Source organism: Dendrobates tinctorius, unplaced genomic scaffold (assembly GCF_039654945.1).
Source record: "Dendrobates tinctorius isolate UK_male_01 unplaced genomic scaffold, ASM3965494v1 ptg000011l, whole genome shotgun sequence".
Taxonomy (NCBI): Eukaryota; Metazoa; Chordata; class Amphibia; order Anura; family Dendrobatidae; genus Dendrobates; species Dendrobates tinctorius.
The window spans coordinates 46,417,501-46,437,982 of record NW_027361679.1 but is presented as its reverse complement, the minus strand read 5'-3'; the positions used below and the strand labels follow the sequence as shown (position 1 = coordinate 46,437,982).

At 42.5% G+C, this 20,482-nt stretch overlaps 1 protein-coding gene across 2 annotated transcripts in view; it reads right to left on the bottom strand.

Annotated features, from left to right (window-relative positions):
- Positions 1-20,482, bottom strand: part of FAM47E (family with sequence similarity 47 member E) — a 72,350-nt gene that overhangs the window by 48,516 nt on the left and 3,352 nt on the right. For both annotated transcript variants that reach the window (XM_073541884.1, XM_073541878.1), the window contains exons 2-4: positions 10,992-11,364; positions 3,750-3,922; positions 2,280-2,451 (exon numbers count right to left, since the gene is read on the bottom strand). In XM_073541884.1, the coding sequence (XP_073397985.1) occupies positions 2,280-2,451; positions 3,750-3,922; positions 10,992-11,364 (718 nt within the window). The remainder of the gene's footprint in view (positions 1-2,279; positions 2,452-3,749; positions 3,923-10,991; positions 11,365-20,482) is intronic.

The window sequence follows — 20,482 nt, the reverse complement described above, 5'->3', positions numbered from 1 at the left end:
AATTCCCGCGATTTTCCCGCGGAAAAACTAGTGATTTGCAAGCGTAATTAGCTTGCAGAATGCTAGCGTTTTCCAAGCGATCTGGAGCATCGCTTGGAGAACTGATTGACAGATTGGTCACACTCGTCAAACATAGTGTTTGACAAGTGTGACCAACTTTTTACTACTGATGCTGCCTATGTAGCATCCGTAGTAAAAGATAGGATGTAAAAAATAATTAAAAAAATAAAAAATATTGTTATTCTCACCTTCCACGTCCCGCGCAGCCTTCCCGCCTCTCTCCACGCTCCCGGCATCTTTCGGTCCCAGTAATCCTTTGCGCAAATGAACGTGAGACATCGCGCTCCCGCGACGTCATCGCGAATGACCACGAGATGTCGGGCTCCCGCGAGACCGCGACGTCAACGCGGTCATTCTCGCAAAGGATTACTGGGACCGGAAGATGCCGGGAGCGTGGAGAGAGGAGGGAAGGCTGCGCGGGATGCCGGAAGGTGATAACAACAATATTTTTTATTTTAATTCTATTTTTTACAGGGATATGGTACCCTCAGCCCGGAGGACAGTCTCCTCTCCTCCGGACCGTTGGTACCATCCGCAAATGTTCTGCTTACTTTTCGCATGGTGGGCACAGCCACATGCGGAAAGTAAGCAGAACAATGCATTCCTATGGGCGATTCCGCTAAATTAATGAGCATGCTGCATTTTTTACCACAAAGCAATTCCACCGCGGAAAAAAACGCAGCATTAGCAGAGCATTGTGGAATCCCATAAGAATGCAAGGGATGCTTATTTTTCGCGACAAAATCGCGCGTTTAAAACCACCGCGAAAACGCAAAAAAAAATGCGACGTGTGAACGTAGCCTAACACTTCAGGCCCTTCACAGAAATTTTTGGAATGTGGAAAAAAATGATCCTTTAACTTTTTTTTCACAAAAAATTTACTTTAGACCCAATTTTTTTTTATTTTCGCAAGAGTAACAGGAAAAAATGAACTCCAAAATTTGTTGTGCAATTTCTCCTGAACATGGTGATACTCCATATATGTGGGTGAAAACCACTGTTTGGGCGCATGGCAGAGCTCGGAAGGGAAAGATTTGAATGCAAAATTTGATGGAACAATTGGTAGATGCCAGGTCGTGTTTCGAGAGCCCCTAATGTGCCTAAACAGTGACAATCCCCCACAAGAGACACCATTTTGGAAACTAGACCCCACAGAGAATTTAAATGTATGGATAGCATATTGTTTGTTGTGCAATTTCTCATCTTTACGCCAATACCCCATATGAGAGAGAAAACTACTGTTTGGACACACAGCAGGATTCGGAAGGGAATAATAATAATAATAATAATAATTTTATTTCTATAGCGCCAACATATTCCACAGCACTTTACATTATAGGGGGGACTTCTACAGACAATAAACATTACAGAATAGCATAGCAATAACTACATAGATCAAAACAGATGCCAATAGGAATGAGGGCCCTGCTCGCAAGCTTACAATCTATAAGGGAATAGGGGAGACATGAAAAGTGGATGAAACACAAAGGTGGATGGGAAGGAGCTTCATTTGACTTTTTGAATGTAAAATTTCCTGGAATCATTAGCGGACACCATGTTCTGTTTGGAGAGCCCCTGAGATGCCTAAACAGTGGAAATATCCCACAAATGACTCCATTTTGGAAACTAGACCCCTCAAGGAATGTATTTAGATGTGTGGTGAGCACTTTGAACCCCCAGGTGCTTCACAGATGTTTATAACGTTGAGCCGTGAAAAAAAAAAAAATCACATTTAGCCCAAATTTTTTAATTTTCACAAGGGTAACTGAATAAATTGCACCATACAACTTGTGGTGCAGACTTGGGGCATACAATATGACCAAAGTTGCAACTGCAAAGCATAGAGTGCTTGCAAGTTCTTTTCTGTACAGCTTGCAAGTGCTGCTTTGAAGCTGGCTGGATCACTAGATACAGCTAGCCTCAGTCCTCCTAGGCTTTTCCCATGCTGCAGTTTATGGCCAGTGGCACAACCATGCGGCTAGACCGAACTGTGAAACATCAGGGATTCAAAGCTCCTGGCAAGAAGGAATACGGGAGATAAAGGAGCGGTGTGCTCCTGAAGACATGAACTGAGAAAAACCCCTTAATGTCACAATTACTAATCACACATGTAATAGTACTTGATACTTTATTATGAAAACATAAAGGAGAAAAAGAATAGGTTAGAGCAGGGCCTTTTAGCTCTCCGGTATGATTTCATTATTTACTCATGTACTTACCAAAGAAGTCACCCACTCACAAAACTCCTTGGTCACTCGCTTGACATTTTCATCTAGCACAGGGGTGAATGGCCTCATTGTCTTAGATTTTCTCTCTTCAGCAATAGGCTCATGGTTAGAAAGCCATATATATAGCCATTTATATGGATTTTTGGGCCTGGATGGTTCACTCCTGCGACAATAAGATTAAGAGGAACATGAAATGACAGAACCAATAAGAAACATAAATGATTACTTAGCCTAAAGGTAAAATAATAACAACTTTGTACAAGATAATGATTAGCAAACATACTCGTGTTGCTAATTGAGTGTCTTTGGCATGCTTGGAAAATATGTTTGAGTCCCAGCGGATAGCCACAACACATGCAGGGATTGCCTGTTTGTTTTGACGGTGCAGCGACCTGCGCCGAACGCAACGTGTTGCATTTTGGTGCGGTGGCCGCACTGTCAAAATGACGCATGCGGAGGCATCCGCATACATCGTCACAGCCTGCGTACCCAATGCTAAAGATAGGGTACGCCGGCCGCATGTCGATGGAGGCAGAGCTGACCAGAGGAGGTGCAGCCATGGGCGGAGCTTCACGGAGGAAGCCCGCAGCCCTCCGCAGTTCCTTCATACGCTAGTTAGAAACTAGCCTAAGGGGGTCAAATTCCTTGTAGGAATGCTTGGATCTGACACCCATAATGTGGTCGTGAAGCATCTTGCTGGAAAAACTCAGGGAACGTGCCATCTTCAGTGCATAAAGATGGCAACACATCATCATGTAGCAATTTCAGACACCCAGTGGCATTGAGGTTTCCATTGATGAGGAATGGCCCCACTATCTTTGTACCCCACACCATACTATCAATTATGGGTGTCAGGTCCAAGCATTAATGCATGAACAGCTTCCTGGAAAGTGGATTGGTCATCGAAGGCCAGTTGAATGGCCACCAAGGTCTCCCAATCTGACCCCCTTAGACTTTTATCTTTGGGGTCATCTGAAGGCAATTGTGAAGATACGAGATTTGCAGCATCTGAAATAATGGATACTGGAATCCTGTGCTAGCATTTCTTCTGCGGTGTTGCTATCAGTGTGTCAAGAGTGGGAGAAGAGGGTTGCATTGACAATCCAACACAATGGGCAGCACTTTGAACACATTTTATAAGTGGTCATAAACTTGTAAATAACTCATGAAAGAATAAAGTTACGATAAAACCAAGCACACCATTGTTTTTCTTGCGAAATTCTTAATAAGTTTGATGTGTTACATGACCCTCTTCCCATTGAAAAAAATAAAGTTGGATCCAAAATGGCCGACTTCAAAATGGCCACCATGGTCACCACCCATCTTGAAAAGTTTCCCCCCTCCCATATACTAATGTGCCACAAACAGGGAGTTAATATCACCAACCATTCCCATTTTATATAGGTGTATACATATAAATGGCCCACTCTGTACATGTTGCTTAAAACTATGAAATCTTACATGGAGGATTGTCTTGTGCTGGCATCACGTGATTTCACACTTTGTACTTCCAGGACCTCTGGTGGCGCCAGGAAATTCTCTACCTCCTGTTCTTCTGGTATACCTTCATAGAATCCTGAAGCACTCTTCAGTCTCATCTCAGGGTCCAGGATGCCCACAATTTCTTCAAATAGCTTCACAAATTATATAATAGTTGTACAGTTAAATTCACATCTCAAACAAGAAAATAAATGCATTTGTGGTTAAAATGCTCATGGCATCTATGTGATCTCTTTTGCCAGATTATCCAATAAAAGTTCAAAAGCTGGCTCAAAAGTGATCATGTCACACAAAATTATTATACATTGCATCAATCTGACAAGCAAAGCTGAGGAACACAATATGAAGGGTGCTATGTAAAATACTGAAGGTGTATTGCATAACTACAGTATCTATATTGGGGGACAATTACAGGTTATTGCTCAAATTGCCCCAAAAAATCGCACATATGCTGTGAGCTAAATTAAGACAAGTCAACGGGATTTACAAAATGTGGCAGATTTCTGGAAGTGAGATAAAGAAGATAAATGGGCCCAACATGTCTAGTACAAGTCTGGTCTAGTTTCATCCTACGGATTCTAAAGAAAAGCAAGGAGAAAATCAAAATTATTCCTACAAAAGTAGTCAAGCTTTATTAAGCTCATTAAAGAGCAACTTAAGTGAACATAAAGTATGAATGCTGTACATATTTCTATGTAGTGTTATTGGGGAGTGAGGGTTGTATTAGTTTGGTTTAATGAAAAAAAATTTGAATCCTTGGAAGATGACAACCTCATTGCATTTTTCTGTATAACAATAATATATAATGATACCACGTAACATTGAAAATCTCTGTGTTCTACTGATCTCTCTTTGTGAAAACATTATTGTGTAATTTTATTAATAAAAATGATCTGATTAAAAAAAAAAGGAACTGTACAGGTTAAAATTTAATTCTACAGGGAAGAAAAGGGGCAACTTATACACCAGAGGACACAGCTGCATAATAGCAATAAATATATAAATAATAGATGGAAAGTTACCTCGGCAAATATTATGAGCTGTATAAACAAGCAATAGCAGACGTACAAACCCAAAAAGGTATAGAAACTGCCTCCTGCTGGATTGGTGGCCACCTCCAGATACAGTGGTGCGAAAAAATGTTTGCCCCTTTTTTTTATTATTATTATTATTATTTATTTATATAGCGCCATTAATTCCATGGTGCTGTACATGAGAAGGGGGGTTACATACAAAGTTATAGATATCATTAACAGTAAACAAATTTACAATGACACACTGGTACAGAGGGGACCCTGTCCTTGCGGAGTTACATTCTACGGGATAGTGGGGAAGAGACAGAAGGTCGGGGGTGCAGCAGCTCTGGTGATGAGGCGGCAGCTCAGGCGGTGGTGAGGCGGCAAAATGGTCATTGCAGGCTGTAAGCTTTCCTGAAAAGATGGGATTTCAGGTTCCATTTGAACGATCCAAGGGTGGTGGATAATCAGACGTGTTGAGGCATGGAATTCCAGAGGATAGGGGATATTTGGGAGAAATCTTGGAGGCGGTAGTGTGGGGAACGAATAAGTGTGGAGGAGAGTAGGAGGTCTTGGGAGGATCGAAGATTACGTGAGCGAAGATATTGAAAGATTAGTTCAGAGATATAGGGATAAAGGTTGTGGATGGCTTTTTAGGAGGTCAGTGTTAATAGTTTGAACTGGATTCGTTGGGGAATTGGGAGCCAATGGAGGGATTTGCAGAGGGGGGAGACAGGGGAGTAGCGAGGAGAGAGGTGGATTAGCTGGGCAGCAGAATTGAGGACAGACTGGAGTGGTGCAAGAGAGTTGGCAGGGAGGCCACAGAGGAGAGTGTTGCAGTAGTCAAGGCGGGAGATGATGAGGGCATGTACAACAGTTTTAGTAGATTGAGGACTGAGGAAGGGACGGATTCTGGAAATATTTTTGAGTTGGAGGCGACAGGAGGTGGCAAGAGATTGGACGTATGGTTTGAAGGACAGGGCAGAGTCGAGAGTTACTCCGAGGCAGCAGATTTCAGGCGTGGGAGAGCGCGTGATGCCGTTTACCATAATAGATAGATTGGGTAGGGAAGATACATGAGATGGAGGAAAGATAATGAGTTCAGTTTTGTCTACGGCTGGCTTCACACTTGCGTTTTTTTGCGCTGTGCTTTAGCGCAAAAAAATGCATGCGTTTTTCCCTCTATACTTTAACATGGGTGCGCATATGTGCACATACATATGCGCACGTACGCGTTTGTATGCGCATGCGTTTTTTTGAAGTGCGCTCTGGCGCACAAAATGCATCCTGTTGCATTTTTGTGCGTCTGACTTGCCACAAAAAACGCATGCGCATGCAATGCGTTTTTTTTACAGCAAAACACCCATTAAAGTCTATGGGTGCTCATACGTGCGCATTGTAATGCACACGTATGCGCAAAAAACTCATGCATTTTTTTTTAAAAATGCACCAAAACCCACAAAAAAACGCACACAAGCACATGATGCATTATTTTTATGCGTTTGTGTGCACAAAAAACGCGCAGCAAAAAAACGCAAGTGTGAAAGTATCCTACGTTGAGTTTTAGGAAACGAGAGGTGAAAAATGAGGATATGGCTGATAGACACTCCGGGATTCTGGACAGCAGAGAGGTGACATCTGTGCCAGAGAGGTAGATCTGAGTGTCATCTGCATACAGGTGGTACTGGAAGCCATGGGACTTTATGAGTTGTCCTAGGCCAAGAGTATAGATGGAAAAAAGTAGGGGCCCCAGGACAGAGCCTTGGGGGACTCCAACAGAAAGAGGGCAGGATGAGGAGGTAGTGGGGGAGTGGGAAACGCTGAATGTGCGGTCAGAAAGGTATGAGGAAATCCAGGACAGGGCAAGGTCTTTGATGCCAAGGGAAGAAAGAATCTGTAGCAGTAGGCAGTGGTCAACTGTGTCAAAGGCAGAGGACAGGTCAAGAAGGAGGAGGATGGAGAACTGTCTGTTAGCTTTGGCTGTAAGTCATTAGTAATTTTGGTCAGGGCAGTTTCAATGGAGTGGTGGGGGGCGGAAGCCAGATTGCAGGATGTCAATGAGGGAGTTAGATGAGAGGTGGGAGGAAAGTTGAGCATGGACATGCTGTTCAAGGAGTTTGGAAGCAAAGGGGAGCAGTGATATGGGGCGATAGCTGGGCATAGCAGTTGGGTCAAGGTTTGATTTTTTGAGGATGGGTGTTATGGTGGCATGTTTGAAGGCAGAGGGGAAGGTACCAGAAGTTAGGGATAAGTTGAAGAGATAGGTTAGGGCTGGAATGATCATGTTAGTGAGGTTGGGGAGCAGGTGGGAAAGGATGGGGTCAAGTGCACAGGTGGTGAGGCGTGATTTGGAAAGGAGATGAGTAAGCTCTCCTTCAGTGATGTTGGAGAGGGAAGTTATTAGGGAAGGGCAGAGGTCTGGTACGTGGAGCGGTTGGGGTGGTGGAACTGTAAAGGTTGGCCTTGTTTGGTTAATCTTGTTTTTGAAGTAGGTGGCAAAGTCCTCAGCAGAGATGAGGGGAGTTGGAGGTGTCAGTGGTGGGCGGAGGAAGAGTTGAATGTGCTGAACAGTTGTTTTGGGTTGTGAGATAATAAAGATACAAAGTTTGTGAAATAGATCTGTTTACCAGAGGTGAGGGCTGATTTAAGGGCAAGTGTAGCTTGTTTGAAAGCAGTGAAGTCGTCTGGCAGGCGTGCTTTCTTCCAACGTCGCTCCGTGACCCTGGGTGCTTGTCAAAATTTTTTGGTGAGGTTGTTGTGCCAGGGTTGCCTATTGGTTTGTCGCACTTTGCCATGCATGAGAGGGGTGACTGAGGCTATGGCTGATGTGAGGGTGGCGTTGTAGATAGCGGTGGCACTGTCCATGTTGTGGAGTGAAGATATGGAGGACAGAGGTAGAAGAGAGTCTGAGAGTCTGTGGATGTCTAGGTGTGCGAGGTTTCTGCGAGTATGTGCTAGTGGCTGGACATGGGGGCAGGTGAGAAGGACAAGGATGAGAAGGTGAGTAGATGGTGGTGAGATAGGGGGAAGGGAGAGGTTGTGAGATTAAATAGGAAACAGAGGCGGGTGAAGATGAGGTCTAATGTATGTCCATCTGTGTGGATGGCTGTGGAGGACCACTGAGTAAGTCCAAAGGATGAGGTAACATAGTAACATAGTTATTAAGGTTGAAGGAAGACTTTAAGTCCATCTAGTTCAACCCATATCCTATCCTAACTTGCCCTAACATGTTGATCCAGAGGAAGGCAAAAAAAAACTATGTGGCAAACAGTAAGCTTCACATTGGGGAAAAAAAATTCCTTCCCGACTCCACATACGGCAATCAGACTAGCTCCCTGGATCAACGCAATATTAAGGAAACTAGTGTATATACCCTGTAATATTATACTTTTCAAGAAAGGCATCCAGTAACATAGTTTTGAAGGCTGAAGGAAGACCTTATGTCCATCTAGTTCAGCCTATTTTTAGTGCAGCTGTTCTGCATTGTTGATCCTGGGGAAGGCAAAAAAACCCCACAGAGTAGAAGCCAATTTTCTCCATAGGGAAAAAAATTCCTTCCCCTAAGCTGGGTCAATCATCTACCTATAATATTATGTTATTCGTAACCTTCTATACTGTTACTCACATGAAAAGCATCCATTCCTTTCTTAAATTCATTCAGTGAGTTGGCTATCACCACTTCCCCAGGAAGAGAATTCCAGAGCCTCACTGCTCTTACCATGAAGAACCCTCTTCTATGCTGGTGCAGAAATTGTCTTTCCTCCAAACGAAGAGAATGCCCCCTTGTTCTTGTCACAGTCCTTGGTACAAACAGTTCATTGGAGAGATCTCTGTATCACCCTCTGATATACTTGTACATATATATTAAGTCTCCCCTAAGTCTTCTCTTTTCTAGAGTAAATAGACCTAATTTTGATAACTTTTCTTAAATTTTAGTAGGGAATCACTCATTACAACATCATATGGCAAAGAGTTCCATAGTCTCACTGCTCTTACAGTAAAGAATCCGCGTCTGTGAGTATGCTTAATCCTTCTTTCCTCCAGACGTAGAGGATGCCCCCTTGTCCCCGTCACAGGTCTAAGAGTAAAAAGATCATTAGATAGGTCTTGGTATTGTCCCCGCATATATTTATACATTGTAATAAGATCACCTCTAAGCCTTCGATTCTCCAAACTAAATAACCCCAAGTGTAATAACCTGTCTTGGTATTGCAGACCCCCTAGTTCCCTAATAACCTTGGTCGCTCTTCTCTGCACCTGCTCCAGTTCAGCTATGTCTTTCTTATACACCGGAGACCAGAACTGTACACAGTATTCTAAGTGTGGTCGCACTAGTGACTTATATAGAGGTAAAATTATGTTCTCCTCATGAGCATCTATGCCTCTTTTAATGCATCCCATTATTTTATTTGCCTTTGCAGCAGCTGCCTGACACTGGCCACTAAATGTGAGTTTGTCATCCACCCATACACCCAGGTCTTTTTCAGTGACAGTTTTGCCTAGTGTTTTACAATTAAGCACATAATTATACATCTTGTTCATTCTACCCAAGTGCATGACCTTACATTTATCCCCATTAAAGCTCATTTGCCATTTATCAGCCCAAGCTTCTAGTTTACATAAATCCTCCTGTAATGTAAAATTGTCCTCCTCTGTATTGATTACTCTGCAGAGTTTAGTGTCATCGGCAAATATTGAAATTCTACTCTCTATGCCCCCTACAAGGTTATCTTGATATTCCCCCAGGCTTTTGGGAGAATACTCGATAGATGAGACAAAAGTTCAACTTTTTGGAAGGTGTATGTCCCATTACATTTGGCGTAGAAGTAGCGCAGCATTTCAGAAAAGGAACGTCATACCAACAATCAAATATGGTGGTGGTAGTGTGATGGGCCCTGTATGACTGAATTTCTTTTTCCCTTAATAATAAAGACTTTTATTTAAAAACTGCATTTTGTGCTTAATTGTGTTATCTTTCCCTAATATTAAAATTGGTTTGGTGATCTGAAACATGTAAGTGCGACAAACATGCAAAGGAATAGGAAATCAGGAAGTGGGAAACAATTTTTCACACCACTGTAGATGTACAGCAAAAGTATATTAGCTCCACGATGTATATCTTCTTAACCAGTGGCAGACACAGAGAGAAGAGAGTCCCTGTGCAAGAACAGTATATGCATTCCAATAGCTCAGCATAATGCACAATTCCAACTGCTTTGGAGGTAGGTGATATGCCCCCCTGATTCTTACCTTGTGGTGGAACGCCAAATAGCATTTACATTTCTTTGCTACTTACTTACTTGTTCATCTTGGAGCTAATACGTTTCTCGGCTGTAGTAGCTACTTATGCTGTACATACATAACTTTCATAATATTTACTGAGTTACACCTCCTGACTGTGCTTTCATCTATTTGTTCTTCATTTATTAGTATTATGTTTCTCCTCCATTTACATATTTGTCTTCCCCATGGAAATGAATTTAAAACTGTTCAATTTCTTTTAATTTTTTTTTTATTTTCTAAATAAAGATTGTCTATTTTTATGCACATAGACCCCGATTCATCAAAGTGTTTATGCCACAAAACAGGCATAAAACTCTTTGAAAGGTCCCAAAATGTGTGCTTAACATGCAGTTGCTCAGAAAAAATTATGACTTTTGGCATTTGCACACCAGTTTTGGGCATCTGCAAAAACGGTTGAAGTTGGGGAGTAGCCGCCCATCAAATTCATCAATGTTAGTTGGCGTTCGCTATGCAAGTAATGTTACTCCAGCTTCTGGAATAGCATTTCAAGCATGGCACAAGGAGGCGCATGCCACTTAGAAGATGCGCCGTATTAGTTAAGTGGCATGCACCTCTTAATGAATTTGGAGCATACTATTCCAAAACATCAGTCTTAACGAATCGGAACCCTACTTTTAGCTGTCTCCCTGTTTTTCAATAGGATTTGTAGAATCTTTTCAGGTCGAACTTCCTCATGTAATTCGCTAATTCCGTATTTTTGTGCATCTATTCCGGTTAGTTTTATTAGATTGTCTAGTTTCTACCTGTCTTGCTTTAAAACAGTATTTTAAAAATCTCCGATTACTTGAAGGTGATATTAATTATGTGTAACCCCTTTTTTTGCCAATCATGGACTTTACTAGACCCTGATGTCTGAATGAGTTGCACTGTAGACTATTCTTACTTCGGGTGGTATTCCTTCTTCCAGGTGAGGGTAAAGAGCTAGTGGGTGTTGCGCCAGGCCATATTCTATCCCAGCAATGTATTCCCGGCGCGCTTGCTGTTGTGGAAGAAGCTTTGAGAAGTAAGCTTGCTCTTTGGTAAACTTTTTTTCTTGTTTCTGTGAAGCTTCTGAGTCAGTAGCAATATTGTGCAGGAAAAGAGCATGCCTATTTTTCGTGGAAACATGAGGAGTACCGGTAGTTGAGGGATAGCCATCTCGAAAATCATCAAGTCCTTTTGGTAAGAATTTCCATTGGTGGGTATTGAGAGCACCGGAAAAGTTCAGTTTATGGCTGGCTTCTTTTAGGAATTTTTCTTTCAGCCTCTCTTTATACCTGCAATAGAAATGAGGTGCATATATATACCACAGAACACAATACATGATGTTTATTGAAAAATATATGTAATGCATCCGGAAAGCAGAGCTTAAAAGATACGGCCAATTTTTGTACCTAATTGAACCAAGGTCGACCCCATAATAATCATTAGGGCTCCTCTGATTCCTGTGTCATCCGTAATGCAACTGATTTATTTTATGCACATGAATGCCATAGAATGTGCAAATGGAAATGTGAACTTGGCCTTAGACGGACAAAAAGAGAGATAGTTATAAAAGGGTATGAAGAAGTCAGCACAGTGCTCAGCGAGTGGGTGCAAATGGGGGAGATACTACGGATGAGTGAATATAGAAATACTGGAAAGGTTTTCTTAAACGAGAATCACTAAATGATACAATTTAATACAGTGTGTAGGGTTTTTTTGCGCCCTGAGCTGATGGTTTATTGATACCATTTTGGGGTAGGTACAATGTTTGATCGCCTCTTATTGTATTTTTTTGCAATACACCCTGGGGTAGACATGTCATTGGTGCAACCTGTGCAGTGGCACAGGGACCCAAGAGGTAATGGGGACCCACGTCCACCTCCAACTCATCAAGCAGCCCAAAGAGGGGCCCACATACTATTCTTGCACAGGGTCCCGTCTGTGTCCGTCACAGAGACCCTAGTTAAAATGAAGAGAAGAGGATGAATGTTCACATTGTCTGTGATTCCCAAGCTATCCAGCAGATGATAAGCTTTCATATAACATTTTCATGGCATTATTAAATTACGGAGTTCCTGTTTTTGGTACAATATTTAGGGGCTAGTTGTTGGGGAGCAAAAGAAACTCCCACAGTTACTAAATGGTGTAATGTTATGAACAGTGTCATTAAATGAGAAATATTGATATTATGGCAGGGAGCAATTGGAAGCGTAGAGGAACATCTGGGATAAATGCAGTGGTCGTAGGTCGTTGTTAATGTCCAGTTTTGCTTTGTTTTCCCTTTCCCTTCTTTTTTCCACTTTCTTTTCTGAATTTTTTGGGGTATGTCTTTTCAGCAGCAGACTAGAGGCAGGTAGAGTGATTGCTTGGTTTGCGGTAGGGAGGGTTTAGAATTTTGGAGCATTTTATTAATGTCTGGATTTTTTGGTAAAAGTAAATGCATTTGAAGTGAATACAAAAACCACTGGACTGGTTTCACATTTAACTTTTTTTTTTTACATTTTCTGCTTACTGTAGATAGAAAGATAGATACAAAACAAAGAGTGAAGCGACACACTGTATGTGCTAAGATATATGCTAACATTGCGTATGTGAAATGGCATTATGCTATATAAATTGCTTGGCCAAGTCATGCGTGCCCACCAGCCACGACAAGGCGACCTTTCTCTGATGGTACCTGACCATTTCTATCAGACATGCCTCAGCATCGGATTCTACCTGCCTTTTAAATTTGAAGGCTTTGGGTTCAGAGAGGCATGTTTGCTAAAAATGGTTAATGTGAACCCAGAGAAAGGTCACCTTGTGGTGGCTACAGAGCACACATAAATTGGCCATTCCTTCATTTTATAAGCATATTCTATGTAGGAGTAATGGCAGTTTACCTTGCGATGTTCTGTTTTTGGGCTTTCGTTTTTTTCCTCCCCTTATTCCAAGAGGTATTACTTTTTTTTTTATGTACTTATAGCCGTAGGAGGGCTTGATTTTTGCGGGATGAGTTGTACTTTTGAATGACACCATTCATTTTATCATATGATGTACTGGAAAGCGGGAAAAAATCCAACTGCATTGCAATTGCAAAAAAAAAGTAAAATTTTACAATTGTTTTTGGGGGGATTTTTTTTCCATGTTCACTTTATGGAAAAATGGTAAAACTGACCACGCAATATGATTTTCCAGGTCAATACAAGTACGCAGATGCCCAACGTGTAGGTTTGTTTTGTTTTTTTTATTTCATATAAGTGATGAAAAAGAAAAAAATTCAGAAATTTGTAAGAAAAATTTTTTTTGCTTATGTCACCATTTTCCGATACCTGTAAAGCTTTCATTTTTCAGTACATGGGGCTGTGTGAAAATTATTTTTTTGCGCCCTGAGCTGATGTTTTTATTGATACCATTTTGGGGTAGGTACAATGTTTACATTGCCTCATTGCATTTTACTGCATAAAAAAAATAATTCTAGCATATTGATTTTTTTTCCGTTACACTGTTTACCAATCGGATTCATTTATTTTATATTTTGATACATCGGACTTTTATGAATGCAGCGATACCAAATATATGTAATTATTTTATTATTATAGTTTTATTTTTATTAGGGAAAAGGGGGTGAATAGAACTTCTGTGCTTTTTTATTTTTTAAAACTTTTTTTCTCACTTTTTACTGGTTTTAATAGTCCACTTAGGAGACTTGAAGCTGTGATCATTTGATCGCTTGAGTTACACATAGCAGGGCTTCAGCCACAGGCCAGTGTTCACAGGAGGACTGCAATGACAGGCACAGGGTCATCAGCAGACTCACAACTGTCTTAACAACCCATCAGCGCCCCACAATCACATGACAGTGGCGCCGATGGGCCAAATGAACGATGCACTTTCAGCCAGCAAGTGTTCAATCCTGCTGTCATTGATTGACAGGGGGATTTAACTTCTTTATCAGCCGTGGGCGGAGTACCACCCATGATGGCTGATTTAAATCAGCCATCATGTGCGGGGCAACAAGTGGGATTGATGTGAGAGCCCACATCAAAGGCAGGGATACAAGCTTTGACGTAAATATACGTCAAAGGTCTTGATGTCGTTAAGTTTCATATACAGATGTGCTCAAAATTTTACATACCCCAGCAGAATTTTTGCTTTCTTGGCCTTTTTCAGAGAATATGAATGATAACATCAAACCTTTTTCTCCACTCATGGTTAGTGGTTGGGTGAATCCATTTATAGTCAAATATTAGCACATACAGTGTGCTGATTCATGGTTTGGCTTCTTGATACATAGCTGAATGAGCCGTAGACAGACAAAACAGGCAGCACTCCAACTCCAGAAATCATGGGTAATGGACTTTATTCTGCCCGTGTGGTAATATTTTGGCTCAGTATATCAGAATCTTTCTCCATGCCTTTTTACGCTTTCGAGAACAATTCTGATGTATTTGAGCCAAAACATTGCCACATGGGCTGAATAAAGTCCATTACACATGATTTTTGGGTTTTGGAGTGCTGTCCCTTTTTTTTCGAGAAGTACACAGGAAGAGGTTCTTGGTAGAAGCTTACAAGGCTTTGCACCTATTGCATGTTTGTGCCGATTGTAATTCGCAATATGAAAACAAAAAAAAGAAAAAAACGCCAGGACACATCTTTCCCAATTCAATGACTTATGTTCTTTCTTATTTATGAAATACATCAACAATAATGATGCGACAATTACAGGAAATATAATTACATTTCAGTCATTATGGTTCAGAAAGTCCTTCTTTAGGCCCCCGACATGTCTGTGCTTGCAGTACGTGTGGCCTCCGTTTTTTTTCACAGATGCCACAAGGTCGTGCCCATTATAACCTATGCTGATCTCCATAGGTCAGTGTGTTCACATGGACCGTGTGTCTAAGTGAACCACATGGAGACATGTCCAAATTTATGCTGGCAGCACAAATGACAAGGACCAATACAAGTCTACGGGCGCGTGAAAAACACGTACAGCACACAGACGATATGCCTGTGTCATCCATGGTGTAAGTGTTTAACATTGAAAAGTATAGGAGAAGCGATGTCATTTCTGTTTCTTTTGCCATTCCGAAAAAAACACTGATGGCACACTGATCCAAACACTGATGGCACACTGATCCAAAACACTGATGGCACACTGATCCAAACACTGATGGCACACTGATCCAAACACTGATGACACACAGATGGCACACTGATGGCTCACTGATCCAAACACTGATGACACACTGATCCAAAACACTGATGGCACACTGATCCAAACACTGATGACACACTGATCCAAAACACTGATGGCACACTGATCCAAACACTGATGACACACTGATCCAAACACTGATGACACACTGATCCAAACACTGATGACACACTGATCCAAACACTGATGGCACAGTGATCCAAAACACTGATGGCACAGTGATCCAAAACACTGATGACACACAGATGGCACACTGATGGCTCACTGATCCAAAACACTGATGGCACAGTGATCCAAAACACTGATGGCACACTGATCCAAACACTGATGACACACAGATGGCACACTGATCCAAACACTGATGGCACAGTGATCCAAAACACTGATGGCACACTGATCCAAACACTGATGACACACAGATGGCACACTGATGGCTCACTGATCCAAACACTGATGACACACTGATCCAAAACACTGATGGCACACTGATCAAACACTGATGGCACAGTGATCCAAAACACTGATGACACACAGATGGCACACTGATGGCTCACTGATCCGAACACTGATGACTCACTGATCCAAAACACTGATGACACACTGATCCAAAACACTGATGGCACACTGATCCAAAACACTGATGGCACACTGATCCAAAACACTGATGGCACACTGATCCAAAACACTGATGGCACACTGATCCAAACACTGATGACACACTGATCCAAAACACTGATGGCACACTGATCCAAAACACTGATGACACACTGATCCAAAACACTGATGGCACACTGATCCAAACACTGATGACACACTGATCCAAAACACTGATGGCACACTGATCCAAACACTGATGACACACTGATCCAAACACTGATGACACACTGATCCAAAACACTGATGGCACACTGATCCAAACACTGATGACACACTGATCCAAACACTGATGACACACTGATCCAAACACTGATGACACACTGATCCAAAACACTGATGGCACACTGATCCAAACACTGATGACACACTGATCCAAACACTGATGACACACTGATCCAAACACTGATGGCACAGTGATCCAAAACACTGATGGCACAGTGATCCAAAACACTGATGACACACAGATGGCACACTGATGGCTCACTGATCCAAAACACTGATGGCACACTGATCCAAAACACTGATGGCACACTGATCCAAACACTGATGACACACAGATGGCACACTGATCCAAACACTGATGGCACAGTGATCCAAAACACTGATGGCACACTGATCCAAACACTGATGACACACAGATGGCACACTGATGGCTCACTGATCCAAACACTGATGACACACTGATCCAAAACACTGATGGCACACTGATCAAACACTGATGGCACAGTGATCCAAAACACTGATGACACACAGATGGCACACTGATGGCTCACTGATCCGAACACTGATGACACACTGATCCAAAACACTGATGACACACTGATCCAAAACACTGATGGCACACTGATCCAAAACACTGATGGCACACTGATCCAAAACACTGATGGCACACTGATCCAAAACACTGATGGCACACTGATCCAAAACACTGATGGCACACTGATCCAAACACTGATGACACACTGATCCAAACACTGATGACACACTGATCCAAACACTGATGGCACAGTGATCCAAAACACTGATGGCACAGTGATCCAAAACACTGATGGCACAGTGATCCAAAACACTGATGACACACAGATGGCACACTGATGGCTCACTGATCCAAAACACTGATGGCACACTGATCCAAAACACTGATGGCACACTGATCCAAACACTGATGACACACAGATGGCACACTGATCCAAACACTGATGGCACAGTGATCCAAAACACTGATGGCACACTGATCCAAACACTGATGACACACAGATGGCACACTGATGGCTCACTGATCCAAACACTGATGACACACTGATCCAAAACACTGATGGCACACTGATCAAACACTGATGGCACAGTGATCCAAAACACTGATGACACACAGATGGCACACTGATGGCTCACTGATCCGAACACTGATGACACACTGATCCAAAACACTGATGACACACTGATCCAAAACACTGATGGCACACTGATCCAAAACACTGATGGCACACTGATCCAAAACACTGATGGCACACTGATCCAAAACACTGATGGCACACTGATCCAAAACACTGATGGCACACTGATCCAAAACACTGATGGCACACTGATCCAAAACACTGATGGCACACTGATCCAAACACTGATGACACACTGATCCAAACAATGATGGCACAGCCAAACACTGATCCAAACACTGATGGCACACTGATCAAACACTGATGGCACACTGATCCAATCACTGATGACACACTGATCCAAACACTGATGGCACACTGATCAAACACTGATGGCACACTGATCCAATCAATGATGACACACTGATCCAATCACTGATGACACACTGATCCAAACACTGATGGCACACTGATCAAACACTGATGGCACACTGATCAAAAACACTGATGACACACTGATGGCACACTGATCCAAAACACTGATGGCACACTGATCAAACACTGATGGCACACTGATCAAACACTGATGGCACACTGATCCACACAGATACAAAACACTGATGACACACTGATCCAAACACTGATGGCACACTGATCCAAACTCTGATCCAAACACTGATGGCACACTGATCCAAAACACTGATGGCACACTGATCCAAAACACTGATGGCACACTGATCCAAAACACTGATGGCACACTGATCCAAAACACTGATGGCACACTGATCCAAAACACTGATGGCACACTGATCCAAAACACTGATGGCACACTGATCCAAAACACTGATGGCACACTGATCCAAAACACTGATGGCAAACTGATCAAAACACTGATGGCACACTGATCCAAACACTGATCCAAACACTGATGGCACACTGATCCAAAACACTGATCCAAAACACTGATCCAAACACTGATGGCACACTGATCCACACAGATACAAAACACTGATGGCACACTGATCCAAACACTGATGACACACTGATCCAAACACTGATGGCACACTGATCAAACACTGATGGCACACTGATCCAAACACTGATGGCACACTGATCCAAAACACTGATGGCACACTGATCCAAAACACTGATGGCACACTGATCCAAACACTGATCCAAACACTGATGGCACACAGATCCAAAACACTGATGACACACTGATCCAAACACTGAAGGCACACTGATCCAAACACTGATGACATACTGATCCAAACACTGATGACACACTGATTAAACAGTGATGGCACATTGATCCAAACACTGATGGCACACTGATCCAAAACACTGATGGCACAATGATCCAAACACTGATGGCACACTGATCCAAACACTGATGACACACTGATCCAAACACTGATCCAAACACTGATGGCACACAGATCCAAAACACTGATGGCACACTGATCCAAACACTGATGGCACACTGATCCAAATACTGATCCAAACACTGATGGCACACTGATCCACACAGATACAAAACACTGATGGCACACTGATCCAAACACTGATCCAAACACTGATGACACACTGATTCAAACACTGATGGCACACTGATCCAAACACTGATGGCACACTGATCCAAAACACTGATGGCACACTGATCCAAGCACTGATCCAAAACACTGATCCAAACACTGATGGCACACAGATCCAAAACACTGATGACACACTGATCCAAACACTGATGGCACACAGATCCAAAACACTGATGACACACTGATCCAAAACACTGATGGCACACTGATCCAAACACTGATGACACACTGATCCAAACAATGATGGCACAGCCAAACACTGATCCAAACACTGATGGCACACTGATCAAACACTGATGGCACACTGATCCAAACACTGATGGCACACTGATCCAAACACTGATGACACACAGATGGCACACTGATGGCTCACTGATCCAAACACTGATGGCACACTGATCCAAACACTGATGACACACTGATCCAAACAATGATGGCACAGCCAAACACTGATCCAAACACTGACGGCACACAGATCCAAAACACTGATGGCAAGCTGATCCAAACACTGATGGCACAGTGATCCAAAACACTGATGGCACAGTGATCCAAAACACTGATGGCACACTGATCCAAACACCGATGGCACACTGATCCAAACACTGATGACACACAGATGGCTCACTGATCCGAACACTGATGGCACACTGATCCAAACACTGATGACACACTGATCCAAAACACTGATGACACACTGATCCAAAACACTGATGGCACACTGATCCAAACACTGATGACACACTGATCCAAACACTGATGACACACTGATCCAAAACACTGATGACACACTGATCCAAAACACTGATAGCACACTGATCCAAAACACTGATAGCACACTGATCCAAAACACTGATGGCACACTGATCCAAAACACTGATGGCACACTGATCCAAAACACTGATGGCACACTGATCCAAAACACTGATGGCACACTGATCCAAACACTGATGACACACTGATCCAAACAATGATGGCACAGCCAAACACTGATCAAACACTGATGGCACACTGATCCAATCACTGATGACACACTGATCCAAACACTGATGGCACACTGATCAAACACTGATGGCACACTGATCAAACACTGATGGCACACTGATCCAATCACTGATGACACACTGATTCAATCACTGATGACACACTGATCCAAACACTGATGGCACACTGATCAAACACTGATGGCACACTGATCCAAAACACTGATGGCACACTGATCCAAAACACTGATAGCACACTGATCCAAGCACTGATGGCACACAGATCCAAAACACTGATGACACACTGATCCAAACACTGAAGGCACACTGATCCAAACACTGATGACATACTGATCCAAACACTGATGGCACACTGATTAAACAGTGATAGCACACTGATCCAAAACACTGATGGCACACTGATCCAAAACACTGATGGCACACTGATCCAAACCACTGATGGCACACTGATCCAAACACTGATGGCACACTGATCCAAAACACTGGTGGCACACTGATCCAAAACACTGATGGCACAATGATCCAAACACTGATGGCACACTGATCCAAACACTGATGGCACACTGATCCAAACACTGATAACA